This window comes from Myodes glareolus, chromosome 4 (assembly GCF_982192425.1).
Source record: "Myodes glareolus chromosome 4, mMyoGla1.1, whole genome shotgun sequence".
In the NCBI taxonomy this organism is placed as follows: Eukaryota; Metazoa; Chordata; class Mammalia; order Rodentia; family Cricetidae; genus Myodes; species Myodes glareolus.
Genome location: NC_142029.1, coordinates 9,270,729 through 9,288,729, shown reverse-complemented (window position 1 = coordinate 9,288,729; position 18,001 = coordinate 9,270,729). Strand labels below are relative to the sequence as shown.

At 38.9% G+C, this 18,001-nt stretch overlaps 1 protein-coding gene across 1 annotated transcript in view; it reads right to left on the bottom strand.

The window, feature by feature from the left end:
* Positions 1 to 828: 828 nt before the first annotated feature.
* Positions 829 to 18,001, bottom strand: part of Stt3b (STT3 oligosaccharyltransferase complex catalytic subunit B) — a 74,679-nt gene continuing 57,506 nt past the window's right edge. Inside the window, exons 9-16 of the mRNA XM_085688997.2 lie at positions 17,079 to 17,233; positions 16,060 to 16,271; positions 11,626 to 11,813; positions 10,716 to 10,887; positions 9,789 to 9,962; positions 6,736 to 6,849; positions 4,528 to 4,740; positions 829 to 2,436 (exon numbers count right to left, since the gene is read on the bottom strand). Of these exons, the coding sequence (XP_085545123.1) occupies positions 2,356 to 2,436; positions 4,528 to 4,740; positions 6,736 to 6,849; positions 9,789 to 9,962; positions 10,716 to 10,887; positions 11,626 to 11,813; positions 16,060 to 16,271; positions 17,079 to 17,233 (1,309 nt within the window). The 3' untranslated portion in view covers positions 829 to 2,355. The remainder of the gene's footprint in view (positions 2,437 to 4,527; positions 4,741 to 6,735; positions 6,850 to 9,788; positions 9,963 to 10,715; positions 10,888 to 11,625; positions 11,814 to 16,059; positions 16,272 to 17,078; positions 17,234 to 18,001) is intronic.

The window sequence follows — 18,001 nt, the reverse complement described above, 5'->3', positions numbered from 1 at the left end:
CCCCTAGAACCTGAGTGACAGCCTGTGTGCTGGGGATTAAATTCAGGGCCCACTCAAGCACTTCACCGACCGAGTCATCTCCCGAGCCCTGAACGTGGACTTCAGCACAATTTTTGGCTAGTGCATATTATATGCCAGGCAAGTATTTGCCCAGTGAGAAGCACCAAGGCTACAGTTTCCAAATAGGAAGCAACAGCCTATGGCCTGAAGGTCCCTTGGCTATGGCAGCACCACAGTATAGACGATGCTTTCACAGTGTCCAGTCTTTGGCCTCCTGGTCATAGCTCAGGCATTCAGAATGCTGCCACTGCAAACTGAAGTAGGATGACAGTGTTGTGTGAAAGCTGACCGCGGCCTTTCTTACGTTCAAGTGCTGCCATGTAGCTGCAGTCTAAAGCTTCAAAGTCACAATGCCTAACTCCCACCGAGAAACTGTGTTAGTAATCACACACGGAATACATTTAGGTTTGGAACAATCTTAATCTTCTAAGCTCACCAATTGACACTCCAGTGTGGTAAAACCACCACCACCTCACTTCCCTACCATAGCATCGTGAACTCCAAACTGTTACTGTGCACTTTCCAGGCCTGGCTGTGCAGTCTTGGAACCCTGTGGAGTGGGTACTCCTTACAGTCTGGTCTCTTTCCCTTCTCCCAGAAAGTCACAACGAGGTATGTTTTATTCTGAGTAAAAAGGTACAATTTGAAAAGGTGGTTTGAGTTGAACTTATTTTCCACACACTGACTAAAACCTTTGTTAGGTTGGTAGAGAAGATGGGGTCAGAACTCTGCAGATCCTTTCAAAAACAAGATGTGCAAAGACAACACTTAACATAAAATCTGAATTAACTTTATTTCCCTTATGGTCAATAACTTCTCTGCATTGAATTGTAAAGCAACAAAGTAAGATAAAATCCCCCAAATGACAAGGTATCAGAAATCCAGATTTAGTTACACTTTATTTGTGAAAATGTTCACCCTTTTTTTATTGGTCTGTAAAAGAACCATCATCCGGGTCAAAAATGAATTCTATAAATCAAACAATATTCTACACTTTGAAAAAGGAAATCAGCAGTAACATTCTCACGGAACATTGTAAATTACGGTTTCTTCATAAAAGGTTCATCTATTCTGCACTTTCCCACCAAAAGCAGTGGCATGTTGTATAAAAAGTTCTCCTGTGGCAGGAAACCTTTCGCTCTCACTTCACTAAACAACTGGGTAAAGTTTTCAAGTCTGTATAAAGTTGCCTATAAGCTGGAAAATGAACATGGTCAATCTCCATTCATATTTTAGTGCATCTTTTGACAAATGTCACATTTGTAATAAAAGTAAGAAAATGCCTAGATAGCACTAAAGAGTGTTTCATCAAATGCTTCAGGTATTAAAAAACATGGAGCAGTGAACAGAAATCATTGTGATGAACAAAACTGGTATAAAATGAGGAAAATCCAGGCAAAGTTTACAAATCCTTTGTCATTTAAGTCACAGAAATGAACTTTGGATACCTGTCCATGTAAGGGCTTTCCCCTTAATCATCTGCACGTAAACATGGTGCCAACCCCAGTACTAAGGTAACAAAGCCATCCCAGCCAGCCACATTCTGTGTGTGCTTGCCATGATTCCCAAAGGATATAAATTTAGCCCTTAAATGAACAATGCATGAAATCTGCTCTGTAAGTACCTGGTGAAAACACTTGCTAACCGCAGTGCGGATGCCTGAACACAAATACCTATCTAGTCAGCTAACTACACAGAGGCCCACCGCTAGCAGCTGCTCACAGCGGCACTGAGCGACACAGTGGACATTTGATGAAACATTCTTCACACCAGAGAAACAGGAAAATAAATAGAGTTTACGGAAGTACTCTCCTCTTAACACTTCTTTCTCAGACCGGGGCTAGTTTGTTTACTGGTCAAGACACTCTTGTTACATCTGTCATGTGTGTCTTACATATTGCTATTTGGGTAATTCAAACAAAAGGTAGATCTCGTAAAAGGAAAAAATAAAATTGACAAGTACGCATGTGCCAGGGACCAAATTAGAGGGTTCTTTGGTGCAATTAGTCCAAATTCTCAGATTTGAAGGGTAATATGTACCAATAATAATAATAAAAAAAATCTTCTGCCAGATGCTCACAGCATGGCTCTGTCTTGCTTCACATTACAAATCGAAAACAGTTGTTCTCAATAAACCAATTTAATTTTTAAATGAGGCATTGCCAGAAAATTTTGTACATTGACCTGGCCCAGCGATGGTTCTGTACCCTTCGTGCTGTGAAACAGGACATGAGCTGAAGGCAAAGACCGGTGCTCACAAGGACAACTGCTGCAAGTCAGGCCAGAACAGTGTGTTTAAACAGTCTTCTTAGAGATTTTCTTGCCTTTCTTAAAAACTAGCTTATTTTTAATGTAGCCACGCTTCCTTTTCGTAGTCTAGAAAGAGAAAAATGCAGGGTATTAGTTCAGGTCTCCCACAGACTGATGCGCCTGTACACACCCAGCTTACTCTGGTATGAAGACTTTCATTAAGTTTGACATGACTTTCATTAAGGGACATGACCTTTGAATGCTCAGTGTGAGCAGCTGTCATGGAAAAAGGCGGAGGTGAATATAACTACATCCCTGGATGTAAGAGGATCACCACAGCACCTCAGTCTCCCTCCTCAACCACTGTATGCTCAGCAGTAACGATGACAGATCCCAAGCACCAATCTACAGCTCAGCCTCCACGGGAACAGACTATGTCAGAAATACAAGTTAATATAGAAATTTTCAGGACCCCACTTGTCCCATCTGCAAATGAGGAGGATTATCCACCTTCAAAACTTAAATACAAAAATTGCTTTGCACATTCTGTCACATCCTTTTAGGAAGGAAACATGTCAAGATGAATTCCTTGAGTTTGTTTCATTAATCTTATAAAATAACTTCTTACATTATATATAGTGTATGTTATGTGGGTATATGTGTGCATTTGGTTGCACATGCACACAGAGGTTGGAAGTCAACCTCCATTGTTCTCCACCCTGATTTTTGAGACAGCCTCTCAATGAACCTAGACCTCACCAATTTGGCAAGGCTGGCTGGCCAATGAGGGATCTGTCTATCTATCTCCACCAGTGCTGCCATGCTTTTCATGTAGGCGCTGGGGATCAGTAAGCACTTTACCCACTATGCCATCTCTCCCGCCTCACAGATGTTTTCTGGTAGAAGACTGAAGTAGATGTGGTGGTACAAACTGCTACAAGACCATCTGTGAAATCAAAAGAATGGCTACATCCAAGATTCTGAGGAAAGCATTGCACTATCAAGAAGCTAGGTTTTTACACTAAATAAACTCTTCACGGAGGCTTCAAAACTCAGGTTAAAGACAGCATGTTCTTCCTAGAAAAGGTACTTGACACCAAGGCTGCTCTTGAGATATCTCCACAAACTGCTACAAACTGTCTTCTGACCTCCGGGCCTCAGGTGCTGTGGCATGCCTCCTCCATTCTTCAAACCAATAAAATTTTAAAACTTTTTAAACACCATACATCTAGTCAGCATTGTGGTACATGCACGTAATTTCAGGATTCAGGAGGTGGAGGCAGGAGAATCCCTAGTTTCAGACCAGCCTAGGCTACAGAGCAAGACAACTTCAAAATAGTAGTAAAATATCACTTTGAACGTATAAATAACATGACCTGTGCACTGACATATTTGGTATGTACTCTAACAGTTTAACTGTTCTGGGTTATGGAAACACCTAAGCGCCCTGTGGAAAATGGTTAACAGATCTGTTCTCTAATCAGAACTGTGAACCCAGAGCTTGCCCACAGGACAGCAGCACTCCCTGACTGCCCATCACTTCCACCCTGCATCCACACCCTCACTGTCAGCTATCTTTAATAGGAAAGGTTGAGAGATCTACCCAACTTAAATGAGCAATAATAACCCCTAGTACAAGACTTCCTAACCACCTGTTTATTAGAAAAGGACTGCAATGGTCTCCTTCTAATTCCTGCCTACAAATTTTATCATAATAATTACATCAAAAATTAAGTAGCTTAAAAATGATTTGAGTTTTTGGTTGCTTCAGAAGGCCTCACTCAACTATGTATGTATAGGCAATTTACTCAGCAAATAAAAACCCCATTTAGAGTAGAGCTTGAATATAAATGTACTTTAATCTGAAGATGAGGAAGCAGGAACTACAATTTTTTGAAGTTTTGACTTTCATGCAGGTTTGGACAGTAATGGCTACAGGTACTGTTTAGAAGACATCCCACTAATGGGCATGGCACAGACTGAATGAATGCCTCTAGAAAAACTTACTGGGGCTTGCCAATAATCAGCAGGCCACCGGGAAAATTGTGGCTTGAGGTTGCTTAAGTGCTCTCTGTGAGAAAGATTCTCATAGCCCTATATCTTCTTGTACAAGCAGTCATGTTCTTTATGAGCAGTTTTCAGCATTTTCCATAGCAGCCTACTGAACCACCAAGCCTGAGGTAGTCTTCTAGCAAGATGACATCACCAGGGACCTACCTTCTTTGACAAATACTTCTGTTTGGGGAAGATGTTGGTGACTCGAGGCTTGTGACCTAGTGTTTCCCTGTTGTCGGGTGCTTTCACTTTATATATCCTGACAAGCCAGTGCTCTGATGTAAAGGCTTCCTCCAAATGCTTGAATTTAATGTCTTTATTTCCAATCTCGGCATTACGGGTTCGGTCAAAACCTGGGGGTGTGCGAAAATCTAGCTGCAAAAGTAACATCAGAACTAAATGTCAGTCAGCCTTACAGGAAAACATGCAGTACTGCAAAATAGCAAGTGCTAGCAAAGGGTAACGAATGACCTCCCTTAAGTAAGAAACAGAATGGAAGAATGCATCCTAACAGGTCTTCATACTCATGTAGGGAGGAATCATTTTTATGATTTCTAGACAAATTAGAATATGTTTCTCAGAATTCTTAAAAACAGACAAGCAGTTTAAGTGTGATGTTACATGCCTTTGATCTGAACACGTGAGAGGCCAAGGCAGGAAGATCTCTGATTTGGAAGCCAGCCTGGTCTACTTAGTGAACTACAAGACAGCTATAGGCTACATGGTAAGAGTCTGTCTCAAAAGCTGCCCTGCTGAAGGGACATGAAGAAGGTGCTTTCTTTCACCTTAGGGCCTCACAATAACCATCTGTTTCATTATGCCACACGGTCTTCAGCTCTCATGCACAGGACTGACTCAGTCTAACCTCCACCTCCTTTAGATAAAAGAAATACCCATATAAACAATGTTCTGATGTCCTGAAAAGGCAGCTCCAACAGAAGCTAAGCCAGCTGAGCCATGGGAAGACTTACGAGAAATAAAAGGGCAATGGGCACTCTGTAAGAGAGTCTTAAACCAAATTCACACAGACACAAACGTAAACTTGAAGACAAACACAGTGTAAAACCAGCCTGCAAAGCAAATAGGGAAGTTCTTGCTTGTCCTCATAACAGAAAAATTGCACTGCCTGTGGTAACACGTATGCCTCTTAAGGTATGAAACCAACAGGGCTTAAATAGTTCATTAAGCCTAAAACCTCCTTCATGCAGAGAACTCATCGTTTATACCAGAAAAACCATTTTGTGGCTTAACTGATAAGACTTTTATCCTAGCCTGAGTTTGGATCCCAGGCAAGTGCAAATGAAGCAAACACAAATAAAAATTTATATCTAGATTATTGTGGGCATGGTGTTTTGCTCCTAAAACTACCTACAAAATGACCACAGGTGAATAATGAAGCAGATACCCACTTATGCCCATCTACTATAGAGTAACACAGAAAGCAACGATATAAGTTCTGCTAGATCATACTAGCCATCATCATTATTTCACAAATAGATAAAATGTTCCACTTTTTTAAATTTTTTGTTTTTGTTTTGAGACAGGGTTTGTCTGTAGTCTTTGAAACCTTTCCCAGAACTAGTTCTTATAGACCAGGCTGGCCTTGAATTCACAGCCTTCTTAGGTTGGAATGGATCCCTGCAACAAAGACAGAATAACAGCAGCAAAAACAAGTCTATCCATACATGCAACACAGGACAGGAGAAACTTCAGGAAGTGTCTTGGAGCAATGGCTTAGAATTGCATTCCCCAGATCACATTCAACAAAGAATAGTAAACTGGTAGTGACAAGGAAAGAAGGCTGAGGTCTTCACAGGGGGAAGTGATGGCCAAGTGTGCCTGTGGGGAAAAGCTGAGGGAATGTATAAGGCTGACTTGTAGACTGCTTTGGTGCCCTCTGGACTGAGGCATTTAGAGTTAGCATTATCATCAGTAAATGAGAAGTTAATTTGTGCCTTTAAGGCAGGAAATGAGGCTAGATGAAGAGAGAGTACTTCTGTTTGCTGTTAATTGCTTTTAGTGCAAAAGTAATTTTTAAATGTCAGAATAACATATTTTGGTTTCCATCAAAAGCCAAGTCATCAATCTAAATGCGCCCCTCCCAACTATTCACAGATAAGAAAAAGTCACTGGTGTAACATTTTTCTAACACACACAAAAAAGTCAGAAATCGAGATAGGCATGATAACACATGCCTATAAGCCTAGCACTCCAAACACTGAAGCAGAGGATCAGGGGTTTGAAATTTAAACATAATGAGAAAGAAGCCTTGCCCATTCCTCTTCAGTACAATTAAGACAGCATCATTTTTTAAGAGCTTATAAGGCCCCTCCCCATTTGAATAAAGAATGAAGAACTTATTGAACCAACCTGCATTTCTCCAAATCTGTAGTATGACATTTTATACATAAGGCAATTTAACAGAGTAGGAGATCCAGCTTTGTCTACACGGAATTCTCCCTGCTGTGTGAAGTAATCTCCTTCCTATGGAAAGAAACCACAAGTCCAAGGTCAGCCCAGAATAACACTCTCAAAGCTACAGGTCCTAGCTGTGGAAGTAGCATTATGAGATTAAACTCTTTTTAATCCCCCAGCCCCAAAATTAATCTTGTCAAATTTTCAGTTACACAGTTAAAAAGAATGAGACTGACTCTGGTTTCATGCTTTAACACTAGGTAGTGCTCCCAGCAACTGCCCTCACTCACCACTCCTTGGAGCTTACCCTCAAGTTTCCCTATGAACTCCAAGATCCTCTTTTAGATGCAGAGGAGAATGTTCAGCAAACTACAAAGAATATATAGCACTATTTCTGTAGTAATTTTTAAGGGGTTATTTATAAATTAACCTCCCTATAGGGATAGTTTGTTACTATTTTAAAAACGTAATTTCAGACAGCAAAAATGTAATTTCTGATTCAGACATTCCTTTTACAGGAGTATGCTGTATAGATACATACATACATACACACACACATATACATAGATACACACATATGATTCAAATAATGAATATACAAAATTATTTACTATGCCAGAGACATATATCACAGAGAAAGGTTAGTCAAGCCAGATAAAGAAACACACTAAAATGGAACACTCACTGTAAGGAAAAAAAAAAAAAAAAAAGAATGAAGACGATGGTCACATTTTAACAGATTCCTAAGGTCTATAAACAGTATATATATATCTTATTTCTAGTTAGTTGCTTAAATAAGAATCGCAAACATAAATTGCATTAAGAATGACCAGTGGCTTCTATTAGCTGACAACAGTGTGGTGCACTGTGCTGTGAGGTACACACACACTGTAGAATGGTGTATTATCTCACATATCCCCTCTTCTGACAGCTCTTAGTTTATTCTCTCAGCTGTTTTCAAGTACATGATATGCAGAGACTTTCTATGGAAGGAGTATGTTCTTTTCTTGTTAGGGCTAAACTCTGTTCATACTTTGTATTATCTATTCTCAAGGTGTAAAAATAATGTTTTTTTTAAAACAAATTCGTTTATGTGTGCTCATAGTATGTATTTGGGCCAGGTGGTGATGGTACACACCTTTAAACCCAGCACTCAAGAGGCAGAGGCAGGTGGAGCCCCATGAGTTCGAGGCCAGCATGGTTTTATGTATTTGGAAAAAATCATGCTACAACTTTTAATGATGTCAAGTAATTCACAAACTAAAATCATGTTTTAAGAGAATGAAATTTCAGATTAATCGAAAGTAAGGAAATAGTGTTTGTTAATTATAGCTAAGGGGAAAATGTCCCAGCATTTTCACCTGCGCAGGACATCTGGGACTACGCTCCATCTTGGTCTGTTTCTCTCTCTTCTGTCTGTATATTTCTCATCTTTTGAGACTTCCTCACCTTTGCACAATTCTAGTTACCTGTCTTCAGAAGGTGGGAGATATAAAATCTAACTACAAAGCAATTTTTTGAGGATAAATAGAGGCCCGGGTGTACCCAAAAAGGGCTCTTGAGGGGAGGTGACGTGTGGAAGGAGAGGCATTTCAAGACAGTATTAAAAACACATGTCAGATGAGTCAATCAAAGACAACATAGGCAAGTTTCAGAGATAAAGTAGCCTGGCAGTGGTATAGGTTGGTCAAGAGACCAGCAAAGGAAGGCTAGGGCTTGCACTCCAGGCAAGAGTTGGAACTTTTTAACCAGTGCTTTGCCAAGAGATACACTATATGAAAATGAGGCTTTAACTACATTACTACAAATATTCTTAATACCACCACACATAATCACCCAACTTCAATGGTGATAACCTAAGTCTTGCCTTGGGCACCATACTAATTCTATATCCTAGAAAAATACCCAATGCTAAAAGCATTTATGTTGATTAGCACAAAAAATTTGCCTGGAACAACTAGCTGACAGTTTTAATTCTGACTCATATTTGTTAAATTTCACAGCCATTCTCTGATGTGGGATTCCCCTCCGTGTGCTGCGAATGAATAGAGCTGCTTGGGCCTATGACAGGGCAGAATAGTCCTAGGTAGAAAAACTAAACTGAATGCTGGGAGAAAGAAGGTGGAGTTCGGAGAGATGTGACCTTACTGGTAAACCATGAGTCTTGTGGTAAAATATAAAATAATAGAAATGGGTTAATTTAAGATGTAAGAGCTAGCTAGAAATATGCTTAAGCTTTTGGCCAAACAGTATTGCAATTGATATAGTTTTTGTATGATTATTTATTTTGGATCTGGGCAGCCGGGAATGAACAAGCAACTTCCAATTACCATTTTCCATATCTATTGAAGGCTTTTAAAGCACTAAGTAACATGATCAATAAATGTCAAATTCATGGAAGACGACATAGGACCAAGGCAAAGACTGATTTCTAGATTATTGTTCTCTTTCAGATTTATAAACATTAAGGGTAACAGAATGAAAATGAAATCAACAGGTAGAAAGAAGCAAGAGGCTAGGAGAAAAAAAAAGTCAGAAAACCTGACAAGGGTAGGATGGAGGTAGTCATGAGGGATGCTCTAAGACAAGCATTAGGAAGGTAACCCCTCACACTATGGGAACACCAGAGTGCATAGACATGCATCTAGACAGCACTGTTTACTACATAACCATGTTATTTAGTATAATACTTTCACATATATGGGGTTATCAATATAATGTTGTTATATGGCATGTGAGGCTACCAAACCTAGGAAATACATTTAGTATTTTTTAACAAATAGAGTAAGGCAGTAGAACAGAGGATAGGATGATGTAAACAATGCACACTGGGCCTGATGATGCACACCTTTAATCTCATCCTTAGAAGACCAAGGCAGGACCCCCGAGTTTCAGGCCAGCCAGAGGTACACAGCGAGGAAAGGAAAGAAAGAAAAGAATGCAATTCGGCAAATATGAGAACTGCTTGGATCCCATGAGCTGTTTAAGACGTCCAGTGTGGTCCTTACCCGAATGTCTTTTGGATGCTCCCCTTCAGCTATCCTAACCATCCAGAGGAACTTGTTGATATCATCACCAGAATAGCCAATAACTCCTCCAAAAATAACCAATACATAATCAACATCCAGAGATCTCATGATTTTATAGGCGGCTGTTTCATTAGAAGACATAGCTTTTCCTACCTGTAGAAAAAAATAAAAATGTAAATTTTTACTGTAAAATGAAATTCACTGTGTTTGATATACATGAATTTTGGGTAGGAATGATTCTCTATGAATGCCATAAACATAGAGGAATTCACTAACTTCTTAACTATGATAACCATTTCATAACAGAAGTATCAAACTCAGAACACACATTTTAATAATTAAGTTCTAGGACATTTATATTTTAAGATGAAAACAAGCAAGCTCTTAAAGAGATAATTTTCTCCCAATCTCAGGCTGAGCCTGGCCCATGATTTCCAGAGCAGCCTCTTCTGAGCCAAGCAATTAGCCACAACAGTCACCAAAACGGAATCCATTTAAGACCCAGTTTTCTACTCATAGACTTTAAAGTACAGAAATGATTAATTTATGGAAGTTCACTATTTAACAGAATGAATATATAATTTGCACACCTGTATGACTTGCACATCATAAAATACTTGTTTTCATATTTGCAAACTTTTTCTTAAATTTGCAATGTAAAAAATATACATCAAGCATTTTAAGTTTCAGATTTTGCCTGGTTCTCAGTAAGCTAAATCTACCAAAAGCTACTGGAAATCAATCTGCAATTCTGATTCCATAATAATACTCTTAAAACCAGACTACACAGGCAGACACATATTTTAACTTGTATCTTTCCTGTTTAATTGTAAGTGAAGTCTGATTGCTAAGTATAATTGAACTCCTTTTATTTTTTAAAAACAAACAACGATGCCGAGTCCTCACCAGTGCTATGTGACTGTTATTCCAGGTGTTGTTATCCACCAGAGTAGTCCTGTTGGCCATCCCAGCGATCTGATAGCCATAGTCCCACCAGGACATGACCCGGGCATGTTCATCTGTATTTTGTCTTAGCCAAAAGTATGCTTCTCTAAAATCATCTAAGATATTTCTGGTGCTGAAAAGAACCACAGCATTATTTTAAAAGACATCTTAAGAGTGAAGGAGATAGTTTAAAATTTTGAGATACTTAATCAATGAAAAATTTCATTGTAAAAATGACAATTGAAAGCCCCTACTTCCAAGGTGGGGAAGGGGAGTGGTTGTGTCTATACTAGTGTTTCTCAAGCTAATGTACAAACAAATCACTTGTCTTGCAAAACATCAGATTCTAATGAACTAACTCTGGGACAAAGTCTGATCCTCTCTTAAGTATATGAGATTGCACATGAAGTAGAAAGTTGAGATGTGGCACTATAAAAGTCAGCTGTCAAAATCTGGCTGCAGTGAAATCGCCAGGGTCCCTTAACCCACAGTTGGTTGGGCCCTGCCCCCAGGCCTCTCAGGTAGGCTTAGTGTGGGCTTCATAATTTGCATTTCTAGCAAGTTTTACACCAAGGATGAAGTCCAGTGTCTACTAAGTATACACAAATACACATGCATTAAGATTTTGGGGAAAAAAAAACACAAAAAATATAGTTACTACCACCCATCTCAAAGATTGAGGAAAGCCACATGAAAGACAAAGTAAACTTAGGGAGTGGGGTTGCTCTAGCATGTGGGCAATCCTGGGTAACATCTCTACTACACCTTAAAAAACAGAAAATCAGAGTTTCACAAACAGTCTTCTTTTTTCTTTGAGGCAAAATAAAAAAGGTTAGGTCTAAGTCTTTTCACAGCCAAGTTGTTTTCTTACCCATCATGATTGTAGGAAGCAAGGACCACACTTGGACTGGAATAGGCATTGCTAGTGACCCATGTGCAATGGACGGCAAACATCATCAGGAGCATAAGCATGAGCATGGTCACAATGCTTTTGATGTTGGGGCCTAAGCCTTCTTCAGTTTTCTCTTGCTCTGTTACATGTTTTCTTACTTTACCTGCCTGAAGATGGAGAGCAAACAGTTAGAAGTCTTTGCCACTATACTTGGTTTATTTACACAATCGGGAAAAGTGGGGAGAATATTAACCGAGCAGTGGTCAGAAAAGATGCAAACAGATATTCTATGGGTGATGTGGAGATCTGCTCTTGTCTTAATTCAAAGTAAACTTTAAAGTCAATCTGAATCAAAAAATACACTCAAACCAAAGAACCAATCTCAAGGCAAACTATCTCTATAACAGAAGGCAGCTTTTAATTAAATGTAAAGGAATTAACTATGGGGCTCCATTCTGACAATGTAAAATCCAGCATGTATATATTCATACTTAATTCTACTCTCAGAAATGGCTACGCCCACCTAAAACCCAGAGCAGGAAATTACTAGGAAACTCAATGCACACATGCTCCTTTTTGTTGAAGAGAACAGAATAGTCATAAACTCTAAGTTAAAAGGCTGATTAAAAAAAAAGAAGAAATATAACAAGTGTCCTTAATTAACACAAATTTTTATGAATTTTTTTCCAGAGTAACGAAAGGATTCCACTATAGCATTCCAAAGCTTATTCGTATTGATAAATTTAGTTAATATTAAAATAGCAAAGTCTAACAGGTCATTCAAGACAAATGCTATAATTTTTAAGTCTTTTCCACTTTTGTCCAACACACGTCTGCTCCTATTGTTACTCAGGTTAAAAGTGAATTTCACATATTAGAAACAAATAGGTGCTAACAAATAGGTGTTTAACCAAATACCACTTTTAAACACCAAGTTGCCATTTTAAAGTTTTACACATAGGCTGGGAGAGTGGTTCAGAGTAGAGGGCTTGCTTAACATGTATGAGGTCCTAGATTTGACTCCCAGCACCACACAAGGTCATTCCAAATACAGACTAAGAACAAGTGAAAGCACTGGTCCACATGGTTAAATCTCATGTAACTTGTTCTCAAAAATGCAAAGGCATTAACATCCCATGAGTTCTTAGGTACAACTGGCCAAAAAGAAGTTAACAATCCCTTTTCTGATTCCATTTTTGTTGAAAGGAGGCCACTTGTTTGTTCCAGCTGCCCAGAACCAAAATAACCACACAGATACTGTAATAATTAAATCATTGCTTGGTCCATTAACTCTAGCTACTTATTGGCTCAATCTTACATCTTAATTTAACCCACTTCTATCAATCTGTGGATCGTCACGTGGCTGTGGTTGACTAGGTAAAGTTCTGTCCGGCTCCAGCAGGGATGCGTGGCTTCTCTCTCACGCCGCCTTCCTTCTCCCAGCATTCAGTTTAGTTTTCCCTGCCTACTTCTGCTCTGCGCTGCTCTGTTATAAGCTCAAAGCAGTTCTTTATTAACCAGTGGTATTCACAGCATACAGAAGGGAATCCCACATTACCTCCCGCTTTCTGAACGCTGGGAGAAGGCAGAGTGAGAGAAAAGCCATGTAGCCCCGCTGGAGCTGACGGAACGTTACCTTGTAACTCATAGTCACGTGGTGATACATAGATTAATAGAAATGGATTAAATTAATATGTAAGAGTCAGTCAATAAGAAACTAGAGCTAATGGGCCAAGCAGTGATTTAACTGATACATATCTGTGTGGTTATTTCGGTTCTGGGCAGCTGGGACAAACAAGTAGCCTCCTTTCAACAAATTGGAGTGCCAACGTAGGTAACTACAGCCACATAAAGACCTGAGAAAGCTTAAAAAGGAATCCTAGACACAAAAGAGAAACAAAGCTAAGCATGGTTTGGTAGTGGCATTTTCTTGGGTGGGCTCTCTTTGCTAGAAGCAAGCAGAGGCAAGGCTCCTTTAGAGAGGACTTACTGATTCAGTCTTAGCAGAAAAAAAAAAACAACGCTGTGCCATTTTGAAATGCCAGCTTTCTGGGCCGTGCTACCAAGGTGACCGACCTCTGGCTCTTTCAGGAGGCTGAGCATTTATATGGGGTTTGTGAGCAACGTACTACGACTTGCTTAATGGCAACATACACCTGGTATGTGCCTAAAGTTGGTACAATGTGCACAGCTTGCAGAGGCGGTGAATGAACTTCCATGTTTGACTATGCGGAGCAAGCAGGCAGTACCATACATACCCTAGTAGTGCCGCAACTTAAGTTTTTAAAAAGTGCTTAGCATTTTAAGAAGCTGTCCTGGTCAGTAAAGAATTACAGATATACAATAGGACAAATCCAAATTTAAAAAAAGGCCTATAAATGGGTCACAGTGCTGGATAAATGTATGTAGGCTTGGGAGTGAGAAGAAAAATATAGACAGTTATAAAAAGAAGTAAATGAATTAAGAAAAAGAGGTAAAGTCTTTAAAGAAACAGTGCAGACAGTCATAGAGTAAAGGAGCAAAGATAATAAAATAAGTATTAAAAAGTAATAGAGTAAGAAAAGCCACACAAAGATGGAATGTACAAAGAGTCTGGATTATGTATACTATTGTGTTTTCTTTGAAAGTTTTTGACTGCAGAGAGACATTTGATTCTGGGGATTGCTAAGTTAAACTAACATATGTACTTTAAAGGTATCTTGCCTTCCAAATGTGGATCTAAGGATTTGTTACTTTGGAAAAAAGGTTTTGTTTTGTTTCCACAGAGGATGAGAACCTGTGGATTCATTCCAGGCTAATGTGGTTTGATGGACCAAGACCCCCTGAAAGGTTGCCTTGAACACCCCTCAAAAGATTACTTCACCCAACAAAAAGCAGGAAGCAATTTGGAGAACTATACCCATATTCCCAAATATTGTTTATAAATGTTTCTTTATCTTTAAAGGGGGATATGCTATAGAGATTTGCACTGATATGGATCTTGGTTTATTTATACAAATTAAAGGTTAATTTTGTTATACTGTGTATATATATTTCTGCTCTTGATTAAGGTATTGTGGTTGTGCAGCTCATTTAAAAATGTAATGTGTAATTAAGAAATATAGGTAAATAGAGTCATCTATAATAGACAAGCTTGTAGTCATGTTAGTTGGATTTTCTAGATCTACAGAGATGTATTTCAGATGGATAGGGATTCTTCAAATCTTTCAGAGACTACAGAATATGGCATTTAAAGTGTTTTCAGAATTTAAAACTTTTCATGAGACATATCTATTCTTGGCAGCACCAATTACTTCAAGAGGAAGATAGGCATTGAAGAAGCTCCTTATATGGAGTTGGTTAGTCATTTGGGCAAGAAACTGCTCTTGCCTGGACTGCTTGATGAACTGGACATGTAGGACCCCCCCGAGAAATGACTGCTAAACTTGCCTAAAGGTGAGATGATCCTTCAAGGGTTCCTGCTTCATGAAAGAGTCTGCTAGACATTCTGCAGGACATACAAAAAAAGTGACTGACAAACTGCCAATATAGGCAGAACTATCTTTGAAATTTCCTGCTTCATGGAAGTCTGCTGGATACTATGGGCCAGTAAGCTGGAAATGGATGCTCCAAAGATACAGAAGAACTTTGGGTGACTGTCCAGGCAATGCCAGGCAGTGAGATGTCTCTGTCAATTCTAGAGTTTTAGAAGTTGCTTACAATGCACTTCCCGTTTACTTAGGTAATATTATATCCTTCTGGAGTCTTTGGTGCATCTGAAGAATTTATAGTTAGTTTCCCTTTGATATGATAAAATAGATATAAATATTGTAACTGTAATTCTTGCTTGATAACTGTTTTATGTAATTTTACTATGTTAAACTTAAAACCTTCCTTTTTATTTAAACAGAAAAGGGGAGGTGATGTGGGATTCCCCTCTGTATGCTGTGAATACCATTGGTGAATAAAGACACTGCCTTGTGTTGACAGAGCAGAACATAGATGGGGGGGGACTAAACTGAATGCTGGGAGAAAGGAGGCAGTCAAGGAGAAGCCATGCAGCCATCAGCGGAGACAGATGCGCTGAAACTTTGCTGGTAGGCCATGACCTCGTGGTGATATACAGATTAATAGAAATGGGTTAAATTAATATGTAAGAGTTAGCCAGTAAGAAGCTAGAGCTAATGGGCTAAGCAGTGATTTAAATAATATAGCTTCTGTGTGATTATTTCAGGGCTAAGTGGCCAGAACAAGTGGTCTCCTCCCAACACATTCTGTTTACTTTGAGCTTAAGGGTCAACTAGGATTTATATTTTGAAGCAAGTAATGGAGAGAAACTATAGACATCACTGCTAGTTTGTACCCTCATTTCAGCATGCTTCCATCTGGAGACTCTTCTGGTGCTGGAAAGATCAAGACAGCATAACCTCTCACCTTATCATACAAGTTTCCTGGGTTTCTCTTGTCATCCTCATCACTGCTGTCCTCCACAGGGGGATTTTCCCTTTTCATGTCATCCCCCAAATAGTGCTCAAAAACATTGGAGAAGGCAATTGCAGACAGCATGCAGACAACTGGGGTCAGAGTCAGCATCAGCCGCACCATCACTCCAGCAAAGTAGACAGCACTGATTGCATACAGAGCAACTGCAACGACAGGTTTCTTTCAACACTGAGGGGAAAATGCTCACAGGAAACTACATGTTAAATACCACAGCACAGAAAAAAACTACAATAGGTATCTCACAAAACAATTGTTTCTAAATCGTTAATACTGACCATATAGTCCTATTGAATAAACTAAATAAAAACTATCACCAGTTTAGAGAAATGTACTGTCATTCAAATTTAATTAATTATACAAATGGGAAATTAAATGTAATTTGTTATTTGCCAAGAGCATCAAACCTTACAAAATCCATAGCTGACAGCTAACACTGAATTTGTGCATTACATCACTAGGCACACTAAGTTTATGGAACCAAAAACGGCCTAAGAAAGCCAGCACCAATATCTGGTGCAAAGCCTTCTTCAAAGCAAACATGAGCAAGAAGAGTACTGACATGACGTACGAACACTTGTCAAGTAGCACCTAATAACAATTCGCCTTTCACTGGCCAGAGCTCTGGAGTGGGTGTTGACAGTCTCAGGCTAATGGCCTGAAAAGCCAATGAAGTATCTGACTCCTACATCATTTGAAGGTACTGAAAATATTCATGTGGGTAGGATGTAAAATTTATATGCTAAGTCTACATTTTAAAAGTAGTAATTAGAACATATATACACTGAAAAATTCAACTAATTTTTCTTGGCCAACCACCTCCATGAAACAGGAGAAAAATATTCTTGAACATAACATATATAAGTAAAGAAAAACAAAACATTAAAGTAATCTCAAAATGGACAAGAAATAATTATTCTGAATCAAAGAGTTTATTGGAAAAAAAATCTTACCAAACACTCTTTCATCGTTGATATTTTTGATGCAGAACCATAGGCCTGCTGGGAAGGTACATACAAGAATATGTAGATCAAAGAAGAAAGACACCCAAGTCGTAGGCTGATGCTCAGACACTGATGCAATAATTGGAATGTGTATTTTTGCATACCTGATATTAAAAAAGTTCATTATTATTTACAATTAAAGGATAAAACAGGAGTTACTTTTAGATGAAGAAATTTTCTTTGATCATTGACAGTACTCTTTTCCCCAACTTTCCTTATTTAAACTTGTATTTTAACTGCTATAGCTATAGTAGAAATCGATCTAAAGCTAATATGCCCCCTCAAGCAGAGCTATCTAGAGCTAATCGAATTGCTGGCTCTGGTTTCTAATTCTTGCTCAGATAGGCATCTGTAGTCCAGCTCTACTGCCTACAGCTACTCCAATGAGTTTCTCCACGTCTTATTGGTATTACCCATAAATCCCTGTGCTCTATAACCTTTGTAGACAAGGGGCTGGTGTGGGTGTGAGAACAGAAGCCATTCTGCAAACACTCTTGAGACTCCAAAGTAGTCAAAATTACTTAAAAAATGTAACTAACACACATCAACTTTGGAATTTAGCTTAACCAGAACAATCTTCTGTAACTGACTGCTTCCAGTCCTCAGGATCCAAAGGCTAAAGACAGCATACTCCTTAGCCATCACTACATAATTTATGCTGTGATGACATTTGCACAGCAGCCCTTAGGTGTCATATCAAAAGGACCCCGGATAAATAAGTGGTGGTAGGACTTTATTGGATCATCTAGAAAGCAATTGCTAAAACAGTGACATCCTCTCAGCACTAGGTCATCGTCTTACAAAGTTTCACTGAAATAGTCTGAATCAAGTTTTAAATTAAAAGTTAGTTCTTTTTATATAGCATTCTTCAA